We start from the raw sequence: 20,145 nt of genomic DNA, 5'->3' as shown, positions 1-20,145 counted from the left end.
CGGACGCGCTCTCCCCGCCGCCTCCGCTCCCGCTCCAGCGGCACCGGCATCGCACGTGGGCTTAGAAGCGCAACGGGAGCCGGGGTTTCTCCTCGCTCTCCCCTGGCCGGCTCCGAGCGAGGGGACAGCGCGAGGAGGACGAGGACGGCCTTCGTTTCCGCCGCCCCGGCGGGGATGTGCTGGCGCTGAGGTCGGGGGCTTTGCCGCGCGCCCGGCTCGGCGCCTCCGTTTCACGCCTCTGTCTGGGGGGCTTCGGTGAGCGACATGCAGCCCATCAGCCTGCAGAACCTCTCCATGTAAGCGCTGCTCTTCCCTCTCCCCGCCGCTAGTTTTGTTGCGATTCTTTGCAACGCGGGTTTTATCAGTAGTTTATTATTAGTGCGGTTGGACAGAGCCATTCATCGCTGGGAGAAAAAAAAGAAAAACCTAACCCCAAACAAAACGCCCTGTTTCTCTCTTGTTTCCAAATGCAGATGTTTCCAGCTCCTGATGTTTTCCTGTCAGACCCAGGTATGTTGATAAAACGCTGTTTTACTAATGCCGTAGCGGTGCGAGCCCGGTGGCGCTGGTCCGTGTCTGCCGCAGTCCGGCTCTGCTGCGAAGCTGGGCAGTTTGAGGCGCCGGGTTTGCAGCCGCATCGGCCCCCGGTGCCAACTCGGGGTGCTGGACTGCGCTCAGGGCCGTTCGCGTTGGGGATGCCCTTTCGGGAAGCGGGTGGCTTTCCGTGCTGTGCCTGGGTGCCGCTCTGAGATACCCCCGCCCGCAGAGCCCGCGGGGGCTGGACGCGGAGGGACCCGGCCGGAGGGGAGTTTTGCTGCGTGGGGCTCGGTGGCGGGAGGCGGCCGGGCGCATGGGGCTGGCGCGGAGCACAAGCGCGGGCAAGGTCAGCGGGGAAACCTCCCCGCGCGCCGCAGATGCATCCGATACATTTCGTGCAGCCGGGCTCGGGGTGGGACGTGCCAAGTGCATCAGCCTTGAGCTCTCGGGGCCGGGCTCTGCCCTCGCTCGCGCCGGTGCTACCTGCTTGACAAGGGGGTTGAGGGGCAGCGCGCAGTCCGGCCCTGCACGTTTGCACCGGCGGTGCCAGGCTTGGCCCCCCCCGCCCTCGCCCCAGCCTCGTTAAGGATGCACCGTCCCTGTTTGTGCGCTTTAGAAAGGCAGCGGCTATTAAAATGCACTGTTCCATATCAGCACCCTTCTCCCGGAGCCCGAACAAAACTGCCGCCACCCTCGGAGGCCTTAATATGCGCTTGGGACCCTTTTTTCTTGTTTCCTTTTTTTTTTGTTCCCAAGGTAAATGCCTTTATTTCTTTGAAAATGAGAGGGAAGGGAGCTGCCTTTGATGGAGAGGGGCCTTCCCCCACCTCCTTCGCCAGCCCCAGAGGCTTTAAAGTGGATCCGGGCAGGAAATGAGCCCCGCGCACACAAAGGTGGCGGGGAGCCGGGTCCTGCCCATCCTGGGGGCCACGGGGGCCTTTCCCGGGGCGGCGGGTCCCCAAGGGACGCAGGTGGCCGGTTCCCGGGATGCCGGGCCGGGTGAGCCCAGTGCAGGCGGGATGGGAGGCTCCGCTCTCCCCCGGGATTTCCACCCTGCGGAGGGCTGAGGCCGTGCGGGAGCCTTCCCCGCACCGCTGCCACCGCTTTCCCCCCGCAGAAAAGCGCGGCTGCAATCCAGGCCTGCAAGTGCACATGCGTTTTGACCCAAAATGACGGTTTCTGGGAGCAGGAGCTCAACAAGTGGGAATTTACTGCTCCCGTGAAGCCCAAGGCGCTGCTGCGGTCCGGTGCCGCGGGAGAGCGGGCGGCTGCCTGCCGGGCGCTAATCCTGCCCCGGCTCGTCGGCGGTAATTAGCTGCCGTTTACCGTACAACAACGCTGTGCCGGGGGAGCCCGTGCCGGTGGAGCTGCATTAGCATAAGCCCCAGCGCCGGCCGGGGTCCGCGTGCGCCGCGCTCCTCCGGCCGGGATCCATCGGCCTCGGGGCCGGCGCGGGTGCGGGTGCGGGAGGAGACGTCCCCGGCGGGCGTTTCGCACCCTCCTGCCTCGCAGCCCCGGTTTGTGTGTCCGCGTCCATCCATCGGTCCCCGAGGCGGAGATGCCGGTGAGCATCCGCGTGGCCGGGGCACGGCCGGAGCATCCCGCCGGCGGGGCAGGAGCGGCCCTGCGAGGCTCCCCTCTCCCTCCCCTTGCCGTGGGCTGTCCGAAACAAATTGATTTTATTTTTCCCTTTGTAAACAAAGGGGGAGAATCAACCGTCTCCTAATTTTAACCAGTACGTGAGGGACCAGGGCGCCGTGAGCGACCAGCTGAGCCGGAGGCAGGTCAGGGAGTACCAGCTCTACAGCCGGACCAGCGGCAAGCACGTCCAGGTGCACGGCAAGAGGATCACCGCCACGGCGGAGGACGGCAACAAATTCGGTGAGGAGCCGGCGGGGAGGGAACAGGGCAGGGCTGGGCCCGAGCCGCGGCGAAATCCTCCGGCTCCAGGGAAGGGTTAAAGGCTCCAGCTGCCCTGATGGAGCGGTCTCCTCCCGCACCAGGACGAGCACTTTCCTGGCACGGGGCGGCCGATAACAGCTCGGCCCGTGTTGCCCACGGCTCCTGCGCCAGTTCCCGTAGCTGCTTAGGGACCGAGTTCAACCCCGGTTAAAAACTGGCTTTTCAGCTCCTCTGCGAGATGGATCGATGAATCTTTATGCCCTGGCATGGCTCCATTTCAAGGGCTCGGTTTCCCGTCAGGGTTTTGCCCATAACTGAGCAAAACCCCCTCCTCCCCCCACGGGCGGGGGCAGCAGCGGGGCCCCCCCGGACACCTCGCTGTGTGGCATCCGCCCGGACGTGGTCCGTGATGCCCTCGCTGCCCCACCACCACCAAAATAGCTCCCAGGAGAACAAGGCTGAAGCCCAGCAAGCGCCGACCTCAACATTGCCAAAGCCACGTTTCTCTCTAATACCACGCGACGCCACTTTTTAAGCCTTGTATTTAAGCCTTTTGCTTTCTAATCTCTTCCCTGCATGAGAAACACAACTTCTACTTGACGAGAAATGCAGCTGCCCGTGCCGGCTGCAATCACCTGATCCCCGGGTCGGTGTCTTAAATATTTATACACAGAGGGAGCTGAGAAAGCAGCACAGCGAGCGCCGTCCCCGCAGCCCACTGGCAGCCGAGTGGCCCCGGGGCGCTGCCGGGAGCCCCAAGAGCTTCACGAAAGGCTCTCGGCGGGGCTGATTCGCCACGTTTCCAGGTCTTTCCCCAAATTATCGATGCCGGGGCGAGCACAGGCCGTCAGCCGCCAGCGCGGGACCGGCGGGGTCATTGGTTTCAGTGTCGGCTCCCAACCTTTCCAGCCACCCCTGTGTTGTCGCGAACAATGAGGACGAGGATCATGAACCCGCCGGGTGCCAGACCCGCTCGAGCCCTGCGGCAGCCGCCGAGCATCTGACGCCGTGCCGGGGCGGGGCGGGGGGGGGGGGGGGGGGCCGTTCGCCTCCACCGAGCTCCCACAAAGGCCGCCGGGCATCGCGCAGTGCCGGGCCATGGTGCCCCTTTCCCGGCGGTGCCGCAAAATGGGGCGCGATGGAGGCAGGGAGATGGGTTTTCCCGGGGGGGGGGGGGATGGACGGGGAGGCCGAGCGCTCCAGGGAGCCCGGCAGCCCCCGCGGGACACCCCTGCCCTGGGTCTCGCCCCGGCAGCGAAGCTCGTCGTGGAGACGGACACCTTCGGCAGCCGCGTGCGCATCAAAGGGGCTGAGAGCGAGAAGTACATCTGCATGAGCAAGCGGGGCAAGCTCGTCGGGAAGGTGAGTCCTGCCCGTCCCCGTCGCCCCGCTGCCGTGCCGGGAGCGGTGCCGCGCTCCCCCCCCCCGGCGCTGACGGCCCCTCCGCTCCCTCCGCAGCCCCACGGCAAGAGCAAGGACTGCGTCTTCACGGAGATCGTGCTGGAGAACAACTACACGGCTTTCCGGAACGCCCGCTCCGAGGGCTGGTACCTGGCCTTCACGCGCCGCGGCCGCCCCCGCGCCGCCTCCCGCGGCCGCCAGCACCGGCGCGAGGCCCACTTCATCAAGCGCCCGTACCGCGGCCCCCCGCCCTTCCCCAACGCCCAGCGCCAGCCCCGCTTCGAGGTCGTGGGCGCCTCGTCCCCCCCGCGCCGCGCCCGGCGCACCCGCGCCCCGCGCCCGCTCACCTAACGCCCGGCCCGGCCCCCCACGTCCCTTCTCCTTGCACCCCCAGCGCTGTTTTTTTCCCCCATCTCTTTTTTTCCTAAAGGAAGATGCTCTATTTTTGTACTCTGAGGCCGCCCGGGGCTGCAATCCCTGTCCATCCTGCTGCTCCCAGGCTCGGCTCCCGGCACGCAGCCGCAGGGATGGACAGCAGTGAGCTGCCAGGCAAAGCCCTGCAGGAGGGTGCGGAGGAGCCGTGCAGCGGCCGGGCACCCAGGGACCCTCCATCCCTGCAGCACGTCCATCCGTCCGTCCATCCTGCCTCTCCCGCGCGCCCACTGCGCGCTTTGCACCCGGGCTCGCCGGGGGCTGCACGGAGAAGCAGGGCCAGCACTTGCCCCCGCGGCCGCCCCGGGTGCCCACGTTATTTATTGGCCGGGAAGCGCCGGGCAGCCGCTGCGCTGCACCGGGAGGGACCGACCACCTCCCCGGGCCGCTCGCTCGGCGCGGTTACCAACCCTGCCGTTTCCACACCGGGTCTGTTTTAGGCCTAAACGTTTAGATTGGGAGTTTATTTGTATAAAGAAAAAACAAGGGGGGAACCCCGATGGTGAATAAAAGCGAGTGTCCAGCCCGCCCTGGCTGCCGCGGCCTCGCCGGGTGGAGGGGAGGGTGCCTGGTCCCGCATCCCGGCCCTGGAGCGCCTAATCCGGCCCCACCAGCGTGGGGCCGGGGGGCACGCGTGGTGCGGGGGGAAATCATAACGCTTTGAGTTCACTGGAGCTTTCAAGCGGGGGGGACCGCAGCACCCGGCAATTACGGGGACAATGCGCGGCGCTGGCTGCCCAGGTGCGGCGCGGGAATTAGCGGCGGCGGGGCTCGGCCTCCCCTCCCGTCCCCACGGCCTCCCCGACGGCGCCTTGTTCCCGCAGGAATCCGGGACGTTCTTTGAGAAAGGGCCATGCCGCCCCTCGCCCCCGCCGCCCCCTCCCCGGTTTAGCCAGGCTTCAAAGGTAGAGGAGGTCCCTTTGTGCAATCTCCGCTTTAATTTTTCCCCGTCCCTTTTTTCCCCTTCTCCTCTCCTTCCCAAGCCCTTCCTCTCTTTTCTTTCAGGGCTTTCCCCTTCCTCCCCTCTCTTTCTTCTCGACCTCCCGGGATAGAAAGGGCTCCGAGGGGTGAGGCCTTTTTAATTATGGCCGGGGAAGAAAAACCTCACACTGTTTCTTTCTTGTTTTCCGAGGTGAGACCCGGGGCGGGGGCGGAGGGGAGACAGGAATGCTCTGTGCAGAAAGTGCACTGGAGGATGTCTCGCCCTGCCGCCGCCCCGGCTCAGGCGCGCCAGCGCTTTCCCAAGGCTTTTCTCCTCGCCAGCTCCGGCCGGGGCCTTGAAATCCCCGGTCAAAGGGGGGTTTGGGGGGACGGCCGGGATGGAGGGCTGGGGGTCCGCAGCAGCCCCTCGGGGTGCTGCACCAGGAGCACCCAGGGCCGTTCCCGCGGTGGCCGTGGCCGCCCTGCCGCAGGGGTGGCCAATGCTGGGTGCCCCCCCGGACCCAGCTCGCCCGGTCCCCCCCGCCCCCAGGTCCCCAAGCCGTGGGGCACCCGGCGATGCTGCCAGGCGCTGGGGGCGAGCGCCGTGGGTCCCCCCCGCATGCACATCCCTGCCCCCCGGGATGCTCTGCTGCAAACCGCAGCCTCCCCGCAGCGGGGCCGTGCGGACAACGGCGCTTCGGGGGTGGGGGTGCGGGGCAGCCCCCCGGCGCGGGGCCCGGCTGGGCGGCGGGGGCACGGAGCGGCTCCCGCACCCCTCCCTGGCCGCCGGCCCCGCTGGATGCGCTCGGCTGGGCTCGGCTGGCGGAGGGAGGCGGTCGCTGTAGCAACGTGCGGTGCGGCGCAGGGGAGGGGATGCGATGCTCGGCGCCGGCATGGCTCCCGGCAGAGAGGCGAACCTGCCCGCCGCGGGCCGCGGGCGCCCGTGAAGGTAGGGCCCTTCCCCTCCCGCCTCCTCTTCCTCACCCCCAGGCCCGCTGCAGCCCCCCCCCTCCACCGCGGCGGCTGCGACGCTCCGGCTGCGCGGGGCCTGCGGGGTTTGAAGGGCACGGCGGGCGGAGGGGTGACCCTGCGGCTCTGGCGGGGCGGGAGCACCGCATCGGGGGGGTTCGGGGGGGTCGGGGGTCCCCGCAGGGGCAGGGAGCGGCGGGCGGCTCTGCGCGGTGCCCAGCGCCTGCACGTGATGGGGCGAGCGCGCGAGAGCAGGCGTGAGCGCGGCGCGAGGCTGCGCGTCCCGCGTGCCCAGGCGTCCGGCCGGGGACGGATGCGTGCCGGCCCGGTCTCCCGCCTCCGGGGAGCCCCCCCTCTCCCGGGGTGGCCCCCGCTTCCATCCCCGCCCGTGCAGCGGGAGCCCGGGGAGCGCGTCGCCTCCGTGCTCGGGAAACTGGGTTAGCGCGGGGGAGGCAGCCGCAGCCTCCGTTATCCGAGGGATGAGGACCGGGGCAGGCAATGGGGCATCGCCGCCCGGGCTGCAGCCCCCCCGGTGCCCCCAGCCCCCCCGCGGGACACCCTGCCCGCCAGCCCCCGGCGCGCGGCGGGGGAAACCGAGGCAGTGCGGGGCGGCGCTCCGGGGCGAGGACCAGAAAGGAGCGCGGCGGCTGCTGTCACTAGGCAGCCGTCTCCCACGCCAAGCCGGGAATAGATCCCGGGCGGCCGCGTGCTGCAGCTCCCGCCGCCACCCCTGCCGCCCCCGCCTCGCCCGGCCTCTCCTGCAGGCCCGCGTGCCGGAGCCCTCCCTGCCCTGCCCCATTCCAGCCGGGATGGGGCTGGGATGCAGGGAGGGGGCTCGCCCCGCCGCCCCAGCTCACTCCAGCAGCGCTGGCAGCTTCGAGGGGCTGCAGAGAGCAGGGCTTGGTTTGGGGGATGCCAAACGCCTCCCCGGCCTCTGCTGAGCAGCGCTGGCACCCGCGATCCCTGTCTTTTTCTGCGCGCTTCCCCTTCCCGCGCCGGCGATGGGCGAGTGCCGCCCTCGGCCGTGCCGCAAAGCCCGGTGCAGGCCCGGCTGCAGAGGGTGGGATGCAGCCCCACCGCGTCGCCCGCCGTGCTCGGGGTGCCGTGGGGCGTGCGGGGGCCTCCTGGCCCCGTGCCCACAGCCAGGGCACCGCGGGGCACCGAAATCTCATCCAGGGGCTGGGGCGACGGCTGCCCCCCACTCGCGCCGGGGAGGGAAGGAGGGGGCGCCAGGGACCCCCGCGTTGCTCCCGGCAGCGAGGCGGTGCTGCCGAGACCGGGTTTATTGATGTTTTCCTGCCTCTTTGTGCCGGCGGTGCGGCAGGAACGCGAGCGAGCAGCGCCCGGTGCAAATACTGCTTCGTCATGATGCCGGTTAATTCTCCTCTTGCTGGGAGAGGGACTGAGCCAGCAGCGGCGGCGGGGACGGCGCACGGCCCCCACCCGCGCCCGCCCGCCCGCCCGCCCGCGCCGCCGCGACCCGCTCCGTTATCGGCACGCAGCCCCGGCCTCTGGGGCTGGGAGATACCCGCACCCCGCACACGCACACGCACCCCGCGCAGGCACGGCTGTCATGCTCGCGGCTGCACGCTGCAGAGCGGCAGCTCGGCCCGCGCCAGGGCAGCCGGCCCGGCGGCCCTGGCTCTAGCGCCGGGGCATGCAGCATCCCCTCCGCCGGCGTCCCGACGTGCTGGTGAGTGCCGCGGTCTCGCCGGGGCGGTGCCGGGCTCGGGGCGCGCTCGGCCCCCGCGGTGGGGCGGCTGCAAGCGGCGGTGGCCGCCCGCTGCTCTCCCCTCGCCCTTCCGGCCCGCCGCCCCCCTCCCTTCGCTCTTGATGGCCCTGCTGCCGGCTCGGCCCTGCCTCCCACCGCCGCCCGCGCAGCGGGGACGCGGCACGGCCATGCCGTCCTTCCCGGGGGCTCCGTGGTGCCCCCGGCCACCGCATCCCGGGGATGCTCCCCGCCTCCCTCCCGGCGGCTGAACCGGCCTCTGCGCCGAGTCTCCCGGGGGAGCGGGAGGGACCGGAGCTGCCGTTCGCAGCTCCACCTGCGGAGCGAGTTTGAGAGGCCTCAGCGCCGCAGCTAGCGGAGCATGCCGCTCCCCGGGGAGCAGCCGGCAAGGCTGGAGCTGCCCTCGGTGCGGTGCAGCCGTGGGGCCGGTGCGGGGTTCCTACGCGTGTCCCCGCGATGCTCCGGGTCCCTGCTGGGGTTTCAGAGCCTCCCCACTCCTGGGACCAGGCAGCCTGCCGGGGGGGGCCGGAGCGGGCGAGCCGGGGGCCGTGGGGCATCGCCTGCCCTGTGCCGTGGGCTGGCCGGGCGCAGCCGCCGCTCGCCTCCGCACACACCCCCGCTGGGTCCCTCCGGCCCCTCTGCGTGCGGGATGAGCAGGCTAATCCCGTTTTAATCCCAGATTACGCACCACGTGAGCCTCTGCCCGAAGCGGCCGCAGCGGGGCCGTTGGGGCCGGGCCCCCCCGGGCCGTCAGGGCAAGCAGCGCGTGTCGCTGCCGCGGACTTGCCGACTGCTTTGGGGACCTGACGCCTCCGAGCTGGGCTTGGGGCCGGGAACCAGCTGGTTTGGCCAGGTCAATCCGTAATTCCTGAGCTGACGGGAGGAGCAGAGGGGCTGGAGGAGGTGGAAGTGCCCCCCTTGCCTCCGGTTGCTCCTGGAAGTGGGGGTGGATTGCTGCCCCCCCCCGGCCCTGCAGCCCCGGGATGCTGCAAGCTGCTGCTCGCCTGCTCCGGCCTCGGCGCTGACCCGCTTTTCCCGGCCCACGGGAAGGGCCCCGCTCGCCCGGCTGCACCCGCCGCGCCGCGAGATGGAAAAACCCCAGGCGCTTCCCGCTGGCAGCTGGTGGCTTTTAACGCGAACGAGCCGTCGCTTTGCAGCCGGGCGGCTGCGCCGGGCAGCGTTCAACGGCACGGAAGGAACAGGCTGTCAATAGCTGGAGGTCAGCTCCCCTCCGCCGCGGCTCCCGGGGCCGCACGGGACGAGAACCAGGACAGGAGGAACCGGATACCGGCGCGGTGCCGGCCAGGGACGCACGTGCCCCCGCCTCCCCGCGGCTCAAGTTGCCGGTAGGATCCCACCTCCCCACTGGAGATGCTCCACCGGCACCTGGCCGCGCTCCCCCTCCGTCCTCCGTCTCAGGCCAGGGATGCGCGCCCGGCGGGATGCGCGCCGCGGGTGCCTCGGTTTCCCCGTCCTCCTCTCCCCGCTGGAGGCAGCGCGGGGGGCAGGCAGCCCGGCGGTGGGGTCCCCGGGGGCCGCGGATGCGCCGGGGCCGCCGCCTGTGTTATTTATTTGGCGGTGTCGCTAGGAGCAGCGCGTGCGTGCGTGCAGGAGCAGGAGGCGGGCCGGGAAGCGCCGGGCGCCCGTTCCCAGGGCTCGCCCTCCCCGGCTGCTCGGGGAACTTGTGACCCGGCCGCATCCCGCGCCGAGCTCTGCCCGGGAGTTTTTCCATGGCAACCGCAGTGCAAGGCTGGGCCGGGAGCCGGGGCGAGTGTGGAAATGCCGGGTGGAGAGGTCGCGCGCCCTGCGGAGGGAGGGCGGTGCGGAGAGGAGGAGTGAGGGGAGAGGAAGGCTGCGGCTGCCTCCCGCCACCCCCAGCGAGGACTCTCCGGGGCCGCGCAGCCTGGCCCTCTGCCCGGGGGCCGCGAGCTAATGGCTTTGGCGGCTGCGAAAAGTCAAATCCGGATTTCCTCGGGGGGGGCGGAGGGAGCCGACGGCTCTGCGCGGCGGCGGCAGCCCTGATCGCAGCACCGGAGCCTCCGAGGCCGTGCCGCCGCACGCCACACAGCCGCTGTCCCGCATCCCGCCGGCATCCCGCATCCCGCCAGCATCCCCGCGCGGCATCCCCACCGCCCGGGCACGGCGTGGCTCGGCGCCGCCAGGAAGCCTCCCTCCGCACAGGGTCTGTCCATCCCTCTCTCTTGCTCTTCCTCTGCCACTTCATCCCTCCCCAGCAGCTTTGGCTCCCTGCGTTGCAGCAGGGCCGAGCTGCCGCCACCGTCCGCCCCGCTCCCGCCTGTGCCGCAGGTTGCAGGATGCACGGGGTGACGGCGCTGCCGCCCGCCTGCACCCCGCTCCCACGCGTCCCATGCAGTGACCGGCCGCGGGAATCCCCAGCACGCACCGCACCGCCTTATCTCCGCGGGCGCGAGCGGGGCAGACCGGGCAGCGAGAGCCACGCGGCTCCGGCCCGCCGGCCCGGGGAGATTGGGGGTTGTCATGGGGAGCGAGGCTGCCGATTTGGGCGTTGGCTCTCTGCTGGCTCCAGATAAGGTGTCCCCGCGTCGCCCGGCCGTGCCGACGGGCTGGGAGCGCTGCCAGGGCCGTCCGGCGCCGCTTGCCCGCCTCCGCCGCCCCTCGCGCGCCCGCTCGGCACCTTTCCCGGCCGCTCGCCCTCTTGCAGACCCCTCGCTCCTGCTTGTTTTCCTTCCTCATCAGCATTCGCGGCCAGCCGTCCCCGCGCCGCCCTCCCGCCAGCCTCCGCCGCTTCCTCCGCCGCCGGCGATTTGCTATCTCATCCCTCTGCTCGCCGCCGCCCCCACCGCCGCCGGGTGCAGGTAGGCCCCTCCGCCGCAAGCCGCTCCGGCACCGCGCGGGCCGTTCCGGGCCCCGGCGGCGCTTTGGGCACCGAGCTCTGCGGGATGCTCGGCAGCACCGTGCCCGGGCGGGCTCGGCCCCGCGGGTGCACTGGGCTCCCCTCCGCGAAGACGGGGTCTGCAGCTCCTGTGGGCTCCGCGCACGGCAGCTCCCGCGCCCTGCTCAGCCCTGCAGCAGCCCGCCAGCCCGGCCGGAGCAGCCGGCAGCCCCGGGAATCCCGCCCTGGCTCCGGCGGCCGTGGCCGGTGGAAAGTGTGAGCTCATGGGTGCGTGGGGCCGCGGCTCGGCCCGGACAATGCCGCCTTGTGCCCTGCCCGGCGCCGATCCCGAAAGGGGAGTCCACGCTCGGCCGTCCGGCACCGCCGGCACCGCAGCCCACGGGGCGCAGGCGAGGCGCTGTTGGCAGCGGGGGTCTCGGAGGAGCGAGCGGTCCCCGCGCGCGGCAGCTCCAGGCGGCAGGGCCAGCGCTGCGGTGGGGCCCGCTGTCCCGGCACGACCCCGCGTCTGCTCCCGGGCGGCTCGGCAGCTCCCACGCACGGCTCGGTTCCAGCAGCTGGATGATGCTCCGGGGTTTGCCAGAGCCGCTCCCCCCGGCTCCGCTCCGGCGGCCGGCAGCGCCCCGGGCTGGGCTCCGAGCCCTTGCTGGAGGGTGCAGGGGGGTGGCGGGCAGGTGCCCCAGCTCCGCATGAACCTGCCTGTGCTGTGCAGCTTTGCGCCCGGGGCGCGGGGAGGGGGACGGTCCCAGCACGACGGAGTGTCTGGGCCTCCCGCTGCTGCCCTCAAACTGCCTTGGTTTCCCCTGGCTTGCGATGCAGCAGAGGCCGGGGGGGCTGGACTGAGCGCTGGCCTCGGGCTTGGGCTCGGCATCGCTGCTGGAAAGCAGGGCCTGGGCTTTGCCAAGTTTTCCCCGTGGTCTCCCAGCTAAAAGCAGAAGTTTGAGGAAAATCAGGAACTTTCCCCTTTGTTTGCGGTGCTATTGTGGGTTCGGAGCACGGCGAGGGCTCGGCCCTCTGCGGAGCGGGGCCGGGGGCTCCGGGCGCGGGCTGGGCGTGCGTCGCCCGTCCCGCTGCCGCTGGAGCCTTCTCGAGGCCGCTGGCTGCCGGGGGACAAAAGGCCGCATTACCTCTGCTCTGCTTGTCAGCGCTCGTCAGCAGCCGCGCGGCTCGGCGGGGCTGGGCACGGGGCGGCGTGCAGCGCGCCGGGCACCGGGGACCTCTGCGGAGCAGGGTGAGGAGGAGGAGGGCAGGCTGTGCCGGGAGCAGGGAGGAGGCAGCCCTCCCGCTCCGCGGCTGAGCTCTGCGCGGCTGCCAAGCTGCAGCGGGGGGGTTTGTCGCAGCCGGGTCCCCTGGGGCAGGATGCGCCCCGGAGCAGGCAGCCGAGCAGAGCTGCTCCTGGACTTCCCGGAAAACCCCGCTCAGCAGGATTCACGTGAGGTGGAAAGGGCCGGACAGGGAGCGTGTGCGTCGGTGCCGAGGGCCTGGGCTGCGTCCAAAGGCACTCGCCGTTCCTGCCCGGCGTCCCGGGACCGCGGCTTGGGGCGGCGCGGGGAGCCCGTGGTGATGCAGGGGATGCGCGGGCGCCTGCTCACCTCTCCCGTCTCCCTTGCAGAGGCAGCACCGAGCCCCAGCCTGGTGTGAGCGCCCAGAGGGATGTGGAGGCACAGAGGCAGCGGTAAGGGGGCCCCAACACCCCCCCCCGGCCCTCCCCTCGCCCCCGGCCCGTCTCGGAGCCGCTCGGCCGCCTCGGGGGCTTGGGCGGCTGTGGCACAGCCTGCTCCCCCGGCGAGCCTGCGCAGCCGCTGGCACATCAATATTTGATGGCGGGGCCGTGCATGCTTCGCAGTGCATTAGCATCACGTGCCCGGTGGGCTGCGGGGCCCCGAGCCGCCTGGCCCCTGCGAGCCCCCGACCGGCAGCGCGGGGCCACGGGGGAGCCTCGGGGCGCTGCTGGCAGCCCGTGGCCGTGCCCACGCCGGCGCCTGCCCCAAAACACCCCTTCTCCTCCGCACGCAGGACTCTGTGACTGACACAGCCCCTCCGGCCCGCAGCTGAATGGAAAGACTGCAGAAGGTGAGGGCTGGCGCGGGCAGGGGGCTGGGGCTGGGCAGGGGGCTCGGGCACGCACGCGGTGGGGGGACAGGGAGGACACGCGGGGGGTAGCGGCCAAGGGCATCGGCAGGTAGCGGCCCTGGGATGCTGCCAGCTCTCAGGTGGGCGCAGGAGGGACACGCTCCTCTCCCCTCCGCCAGCCTTCCTCCCCTGCCTTCCTCCCCCTCCTCCCAGCCCAGCCAGGTGGCACCATCTAGTGGACACGTGTCCTGGCGAAGGCACTGTCACCTCCTGAGTGTCCCCAGCCCTAAACAGCAAGGCTGGAGCTGCCTTCTCCAGAGGACACCCCAGGGTCCGTCCAGAAATACCCCGTCCCCGGGGGCATCTCGCCCGGGCCATGGGCACGGGGTGTCCCCGGCTCCCACTGCGGCACGGGAGGTGCCGAGCACGGCGCGGGCGGCTTCCCCGGCGGCGTCCCGAGGGATGAGGTTCGCCAAAATCTCCCCTTCCTTCCAGCAACCGCTGACCTCCCCTGGGAGCGTCTCTTCCTCCCGCGGGTCCAGCGTCCCGGGATCGCCCTCCAGCATCGTGGTAAGCGGCTTGTTTGTGGCTCTCCACCCACGGGGCCTGCCGGTGCCCCTCCAAGCCCCCCCGCCGCCCCGGCGGGCGGCGGGAGCCGCTGAGGGAGGGAGGCACCACGGCAGCCCCGGGGAAACATGCTTTCTGCACCCGAATGCAAAGGAGCTTTTTGCACCTGAATGCGAAGGAGCTTTTCCTTCCTCCCAGGCCAAAATGGACAACGAGGTTCTGGGCTACAAGGACCTGGCAGCCATCCCCAAGGACAAAGCGATCCTGGACATCGAGCGCCCCGACTTGATGATCTACGAACCCCATTTCACCTACTCGCTCATGGAGCACGTGGAGCTGCCCCGGAGCAGAGAGGTGAGGGTGCCTCGGGCCTCCCCCCACGTCCCCCTGTCCTCCGTGCTGCCGGCCGGCGGGGGAAAGCCCTGCCCTGCCCCGGAGCGGCTGGACGGAGAGGGTCCAGCGCCTGTCCGGAGGGCACGGCCTTTGCACTGGGTTGGATAAACTGCTTTTTGCCTTCCGCAGCGCTCCCTGTCGCCTAAATCCATCTCTCCTCCTCCGTCTCCAGAGGTGAGTACGGAGCTGGGGACCCGGCCCAAGGCTCCAGGGATGCACGGCTCCCGCGCCGGACCAGGGAACCGGCCCCTGGCCTCGGCATGGCCGGGGCTCACGTGGAGCATCGCCCCGAGTGGGGCTGCGCTGGCCCCTCGGCTCTCACCAGCTCCGCTTACCCGCAGGTCATCCGGGAGTGGCTGGAGAGCCGGACCCCGGGCAGCGCCGCGCAGAGCACCCCGCGCCCCGGGGGCACCGCGGCCCGCAGCAGCGTGCAGCACTTCCACCGCCCCGGTACGCTGCTGCCGCGGAGCCCCGCGCCGTGGCCCGGGCTCTGCCGGGGCTGCTTCTCCCCGGGACCCCTCTCACCCTTTTTTGCTCCCCAAACCCCTTCTCCGCTGCAGAGACCGACACGACGGAGCTGAACATATACAAGAAGCCGCCGATCTACAAGCAGAAAGGTGAGCGCGGGGCTGCGGCGGCCCGGGGGAGCCCGGCACCGTGGGGCCCGGCCTCAGCCGCCTCCGCCGCCCCGTCCCGCGCAGAGCACCAGCCCGGCGCCCACCACGGCAAGCACCTCATCGAGGACTTGATCATCGAGTCCTCCAAGTTCCCGGCTGCCCAGCCCCCGGACCCCAACCAGCCCGCCAAGATCGAGACGGACTACTGGCCCTGCCCCCCGTCGCTGGCGGTCGTGGGTAGGTGGGGGGCCGGGCGAGGGGCCGGCGGTGGCGGGGCAGCCCGCTCTGTCCCCCCGGGCACCCGCGGCGTGACGTCCCCTGCTCTTCTCCAGAGACGGAGTGGAGGCGGCGGATGGCCTCCAAGAGAGGGGAGGAGGAGGAAGAGGACCTCACGGAGGAGATGAAGAACCTGCGGGAGCTGCAGAGGCAGGAGCTGAGCAAGGTGCGGGGCAGACACGGCGGGCAGCCGGTCTCGGTGCGGCGGGCTGGGGACGCGCTGGCACTGACCCCCACACTCCTCCGCCCCCAGGTCACCTCCAACCTTGGGAAGCTCATCCTGAAGGAGGAGATGGAGAAGTCTCTCCCCATCCGGAGGAAAACCCGCTCGCTGCCTGACCGGACGCCCTTCCACACGTGTATGTGGGATGCGGGCGCTCGCGCAGCTCCCGGCGTGCCCTGCCGGCAGTGCTGGCTCTCCCCCGTCCCTGCCCTGCCCCGTGCTGCTGTCGATGGCCTGGCCCGGCCTTGGGCTCCTGCTGGAGCATCCTTTGCTCCGGCCGCCCGGGACCCGCTGACGGCCTCGCGCTCTCTTGCAGCCCTGCACTTGGGGAGCTACAAGAGCTCCTCGCTGCCCGCCTCCGGCAGGAGCACCCTCACCCGGGTAGGTGGCCCGGGCCGGGCGCGGGGCGGGGGTCCGGGCGCCGGGGCCCGCCTGTCCCTCGCCGGCATCGCTCTGACGCCGACCCCTCTCCCCGCAGCTGCAGTCGGCGGAGTTCAGCTCGGCGGGCAGCGAGAAGGGCAGCCCAGGTGATGGGGGGGGCCAGGGCAAGCGTGGGCTGTGCTGGGGGCTCGGTGTCCCCTGGGGCACCGTGCGGCTGGGGGGGCCGCTGCCCCACGCCCCGGAGGGCACCGCGGAGGGGTCCCCGGCGCTGAGCCCCCTCCTTTCTGTTTTCCAGGCCTGCAGGTAAGCGCTCGCCTGGCTGCCGGCGCGGAGACCCAGCGAGAGGGTGACGTACGCCGGGGCGGGGAGCGGGGTGCACCGGGGCCAGCTGCCGATGGAGGGGCAAAAAGGGGAGAAAACGGGGTTGGGGGGGGGGGAAGGGATGGCGTGGCAGCGCCCAGGCTGGAGCCCGTCACCCTGGCTTCGGTCCGGGCGGGAGCGAGCAGCCCGTGGCGGGGCTGACGCTGGGCTCTGTCCCCGCAGAACGGCCAGCGCGGGCGCATGGACAGAGGCAACTCCCTGCCCAGCATGCTGGAGCAGAAGGTGAGGGGGCCGGGGGGGCACGGCCGGGGGTGGCAGGAGGGCGAGGAGGCAGAGCACACGGACTCAGCGCCTCTCCCCCTCCCGGCCCGCAGATCTACCCCTACGAAATGCTGATGGTGACCAACAGAGGCCGTGTGAAGCTGCCGCCCGGCGTGGACAGGACCCGGCTAGAGGTAGGGGCCGGGCCGGGGGGGCCGGGGCGAGCGCGGGGGACCCGGCGCCCCATGACCCGGCCTGTCCCCGCAGCGGCACCTCTCCCCCGAGGACTTCCTGCGGGTCTTCGAGATGCCCCCCGAGGAGTTCAGCAAGCTGGCCCTGTGGAAGCGCAACGAGCTGAAGAAGAAAGCCTTCCTCTTCTGAGCCCGCCTCGGCCCCGAGCTCAGCCCGCGTCGCGCAGTGTAACCGCTTTAGGGCTCTCAGCCGGTTTTAACTAGGAACCCCGTCCCCCTCCCCAGCCCCCCCGAACACGCGGCCCCCCCAGCCCCTGCCGCAGTTGCCCCGGGGGAATGGGGGCCGGAGGGCTCGGCCCTCCCTGCCCTGCCCCGGCGCCCGCCCTGCTGCCCTGCTCCTGCTCGGCATCCTGCTCGCGACGGGGCATCGGGGCGAACGCTGCCCCACGGGAGGCCGGGGGTCCTGCGCGCGGGGCCGGCCGGTGCCCGGGGCAGGCGGCCCCCCGGCCCCCCAGGCTGCCCGGCCCCGCTTCGGGCCGGCGGGCTGCAGCGTGCCGGGGCGGCTCCCCTCCCCTCCCGCCTCCCTCCCGACCGCGCTTCCCTTCGCCCGAGCCTGCGAGCCCCGGTGCCCGCATCCCCCCCGTGCCGCGGCCTGGGACGAGCCCGGAGGCCGGGCCGATGGGCTCCCCTGAGCCGTGCCGGCCGCCCGCCCCGCTCCCCTCCAGCCCCAGGTAACATCCCCCCGGGGCCGGCTCCTGCCGCGAGGACCACGGCGACGCGTACACTGCCAGAGCCGCCCGGCGCAGCGGCACCGCGGGCCGGCGGAGGCAGGGCCGGCACCTCGGCGGGGCCCGGCGTGCTGTGCTCCTGCCGGGGACGGGCAGCCGCGCCGCGGGGCGGATGGCAGCTCGCAGCCGGCGGCGGTGAGCAGGGTCGCCGGCAAAAGCGGGGGCTGATGGAGCCCGGGGAGCAGCTCCGGAGCTCGCCGCCCTTCCCCGGCTGCAAACGTCCCGGGCGACGCTCGCCCATCACCCGGCGTCGGGGCAGCGCGGGACTCGCTGCGGGCGGCCGGGGGGAAAGCGCAGGACAGGGCTCGGCAGGCGTCGCGGCCCTGGCACCCGCGGCGGGCAGCGCCTCCCTCCCGCCCCTCTCCCGTCCCCTCTCCGGGCACACGTTTCGGGCAGAGACCCTTCTGCCCCGCACTCCCGGCCCCCCACGCTCCCCGGTTTCTGTTTCCCGCCACTCTCCAGCCGCTAAACCTTGTTGGGATGTAAAGAATGTAATTTATCGGGAAATCACTGGCCCATTCTTGCCTTTCACTGCTACTTCTACAAACGACATATCTATAAATATATATATAAATATGGATTGTTTTCTGATTTGAATACAGTGATTCACTTTCTCTGTTTTGTTAGATTTTATTTTATTTGCTGGTGTCAGAGAATTCCGTGTGAGAGTGATTTTTGCTTATAATTAAAGGTGAAATGGCTTTATTCCACCCGGCTCCCGGCGCCTTGCTTTCCCCGCTGCGCGGCCCCTCGCTCCGGTTGGGGAAACTGAGGCACGGCGCCGCCGCTCCGCCCCCCCCCCGGCCCGGGAAGGGCCCAGGCGTCCGGGCCGCTGCCCTGCAGATGGCAGTGGTGCTCCGAGGAGGCTGCGGAGCCCTTCCCCGCCCTCCCTCCTCCCCGGCGGGCTGCGCTGGGGGCCCGCAGGGCGTGTGCGGGCCGGGCCGGGCCGAGCCGAGCCGGGCCAAGCCGAGCCGAGCCGGGCCGGGCCGGGCCAGCGCTGCAGCGGCCCCGGCCCCGGCGCGATGTGAGCGCCGCCCGCACCATGGCCCGGCAGAGAGGTACCGGGCCGGGGGGAGCGGGAGGGGCGGGCGCGGCCGGGCCGGGGCCGGGGCAGAAAGGTGCAAAGCAGGGCGGGTGCGAGGGTGCGAGCGGGGCGTGAGCGTGCAAAGCGGGGAGGACCGGGGCGTGAGCGGGCAAGGGGGCAGCCGGGCTGCGAGCGTGCAAAGGAGGTGAAAAGAGGGCGAGGGCGGGTGCGGAGGGGTGTGAGTGTGTGCGGAGGGGGTGCGGCGGGGCGTGCGGGGGCAGAAAGGTGAAAACGGGGGAGGAGTGAGTGCCCAGGGGGTGCGAGGGCGCCCGGAGCGGGTGCGGGGGGCGGGGGGGGTTGAGCGTGCAGGAGGGTGCAGGCGGTGGGAGCGCACGCAGCGGGGGTGTGGGGGGGTGGAAGGGAAGGGGGTGCGTGGGGCAGGGGAACACGCGTGGGAGGAGGAGGAGGGCAGAGCGTGGCACGGTGGCACTGGGACGCACGGGAAGGCTGTGAGGATGAGGACGGTGGGTGCAAAGCGGGTGTGAAGAGGGGCTGCGGGACGGTTGGGGGTTCCCGGGGGGCCGGGGCAGGGGGGCTGTGCGAGGTGGTACAGGACGAGGTGCGGGTGGAAGAGCGTGCACGGGGTGCCCGGGCACCGGGTGCCCCCCAGCAGGGCCGGCTGCGGTGCCCCCCCAGCGCCGTGCCGTTGGGACGTGCTGGCTTCTCCCGTGGCCCTGCCGGCACCCTGCCCGGCAGCTGCGAGGGGCGCTTTGGGGACCCAGCGGCCGCCAGGGCCAAGCCTCCCCGCGACGAGGGGCCCGCAGCGGTCACGCTGCCGAGAGGAGGGACCGCGGGCTCCGCCACGGCCTCGCGTCCAGCCTCATCCTCTGAGTCATCGGGCGCTTGGCGAGCGCAGCCCCCAGCGCTGGAGCTCGGCCGTGCCCCCGGGGCCGCCCGGGCCGAGGGGCGCCCCGTGCCCCACGTGCCGGCCGGGCAGCGCGGCCCCCCAGTTCCCGCGGTCGTGCCCTGCCTGCGGTGCAGCTCCGGCGGGGCCGCGGCCTGCAGGACCGGGGCGCTTTGCTCGGAGCCGCGCGAGTGCGTTTGGGGGGCGTTTTCCTCCCCGGCTCCCTCTCGCCATGGAGACCGAGGCAGCTGTTTTTAATCTCGGCTGCGTTTCCTTGGCCCCGGCGGCTGGCGGGGTGTCAGGGCGAGCTGCGGACCCCGCCGCGCTGGCGCGGGTGCCGCTCTGCACAACCCGGGCGCTGCAGCTGCGGGCTCCGGTGCGGGCGGGCCGGGGGGGCCGCGGGCACCGGGGGGGCTGGGGAAGGTCAGGGGAGCGCGAGATGCGGAGAGAGGGCTGGGGGGAGCGGATGGACGGAGATGTCATTGCCGAGGAATTTGGCCTGGGTGGAGGAGAGGAGAAAGGGAGGGGAGGGAAGAGCCAGGCACACCGGGCACGGGCAGCGGGGGCCGTTCCCGGGCCCCCCCGGCCCCTCCGCCCTCGCACTCTGCCCACGGCTGCTCTGCTGCCGGCCCCCGTCCCCAGCCTCCCCCACCGGCATCCCGGGGAGCGCCGGGAGTTAGTCCCCCCCTTCCTCCCCGGTTTCCAGGGAAATCCAGATGTTTGGGCCCAGCTCCGGCGTTGCTCAGCCTTGCTGCCCTGCCAGATGTTTTCGCTCCCCCGGGCAGGGCCAGCGCGTGTGCGCTCCCGGGTCGGCCCTGCCCGGGGTGCCGGGCTCCCGGGTCTGCGCTGGCCGGAGGCATCGCGGGCGCGGGGGTGCGGAGGGAGCACGGGGATGGCAGCCCGCGGCGCTTCGGCGGGACGGAAGGAAGGCGACGGCCGCGGTTGTCCCCACGCTGGGCCTTTTCCAGGCGGGAAATTGCAGCTGGGAGCAGGGGGCAGGCGAGGAGGGACTCGGCGAGCAGAGCGCGGCGGCCGGGGGGGGACAGCGCGGCGGGAGGGCCGGCCCAACCCCGCACCAGCGGGCAAGGGGTTTCGACAGCGGGTCTGCAACGTTTTAGCGCAGCTGGGAGCAGGGAGCAGAGCCCGGAGCGGCTGGAGAGGAGCGATGCAAACCGCTTCCAGATGCACGGCAGGAAGGAGCTGGGGAAAGGCGGGCAGGGACCGGGGGGACTGGGGGGTATCGTCCCTGTCCCCGTCCCCACTCATGGCTGGGGGCTGTGCTGGCGCAGGGAGGGGGCACAGGCCGGGCCAGGGGTGCATGCAGGACCCTGCTCTGCCACCTGCGCCTTGAGCACAGGAAACG

The 20,145-nt window shown here is 71.8% G+C and overlaps 2 protein-coding genes across 5 annotated transcripts; both read left to right on the top strand.

Moving 5' to 3' along the window:
• The first annotated feature begins 236 nt into the window (after positions 1-236).
• FGF17 (fibroblast growth factor 17) lies at positions 237-4,790 on the top strand. 2 transcript variants are annotated; one of them, XM_064497725.1, is made up of 5 exons: positions 237-296; positions 474-510; positions 2,274-2,418; positions 3,695-3,801; positions 3,898-4,790. In XM_064497725.1, the coding sequence occupies exons 1-5, from the start codon at positions 265-267 to the stop codon at positions 4,189-4,191; spliced, it is 615 nt and encodes a 204-aa protein (XP_064353795.1). In that variant the 5' UTR covers positions 237-264; the 3' UTR covers positions 4,192-4,790. The 2 variants fall into 2 exon arrangements, with proteins under 2 accessions (XP_064353795.1, XP_025978118.2); XM_026122333.2 differs by having other exon boundaries at positions 2,241-2,418.
• Positions 4,791-6,056: 1,266 nt separating this feature from the next.
• Positions 6,057-17,564, top strand: DMTN (dematin actin binding protein). 3 transcript variants are annotated; one of them, XM_064497715.1, is made up of 17 exons: positions 6,057-6,142; positions 12,376-12,438; positions 12,780-12,836; positions 13,332-13,406; positions 13,602-13,757; positions 13,926-13,970; positions 14,138-14,246; positions 14,357-14,413; positions 14,498-14,650; positions 14,746-14,855; positions 14,943-15,048; positions 15,229-15,293; positions 15,391-15,439; positions 15,589-15,644; positions 15,837-15,896; positions 15,989-16,069; positions 16,143-17,564. In XM_064497715.1, exons 3-17 carry the CDS (start codon positions 12,819-12,821, stop codon positions 16,254-16,256), a joined length of 1,254 nt encoding a protein of 417 aa, XP_064353785.1. In that variant the 5' UTR covers positions 6,057-6,142; positions 12,376-12,438; positions 12,780-12,818; the 3' UTR covers positions 16,257-17,564. The 3 variants fall into 3 exon arrangements, with proteins under 3 accessions (XP_064353785.1, XP_064353784.1, XP_064353783.1); XM_064497714.1 differs by lacking the exon at positions 6,057-6,142 and adding an exon at positions 7,712-7,855; XM_064497713.1 differs by lacking the exon at positions 6,057-6,142 and adding an exon at positions 10,507-10,728.
• Positions 17,565-20,145: the final 2,581 nt, after the last annotated feature.

Source organism: Dromaius novaehollandiae, chromosome 26 (genome assembly GCF_036370855.1).
Source record: "Dromaius novaehollandiae isolate bDroNov1 chromosome 26, bDroNov1.hap1, whole genome shotgun sequence".
NCBI lineage: Eukaryota > Metazoa > Chordata > Aves > Casuariiformes > Dromaiidae > Dromaius > Dromaius novaehollandiae.
Note: the sequence above shows the minus strand (reverse complement) of the source record. Positions and strands in the feature narration are given on the sequence as shown.

What these genes read in the sequence shown, in the direction of transcription:
- FGF17 (XM_026122333.2), top strand. Translation starts at nt 265, where the DNA reads ATGCAGCCCATCAGCCTGCAGAACCTCTCCAT. An exon ending in TGTTTTCCTGTCAGACCCAG is followed by an intron (nt 511 to 2,240) that starts GTATGTTGATAA and finishes TTGTAAACAAAG; the next exon opens with GGGGAGAATCAACCGTCTCC. An exon ending in GGGGCAAGCTCGTCGGGAAG is followed by an intron (nt 3,802 to 3,897) that starts GTGAGTCCTGCC and finishes CTCCCTCCGCAG; the next exon opens with CCCCACGGCAAGAGCAAGGA.
- DMTN (XM_064497715.1), top strand. An exon ending in GCAGCACTTCCACCGCCCCG is followed by an intron (nt 14,247 to 14,356) that starts GTACGCTGCTGC and finishes TCTCCGCTGCAG; the next exon opens with AGACCGACACGACGGAGCTG. An exon ending in CCCGTCGCTGGCGGTCGTGG is followed by an intron (nt 14,651 to 14,745) that starts GTAGGTGGGGGG and finishes GCTCTTCTCCAG; the next exon opens with AGACGGAGTGGAGGCGGCGG.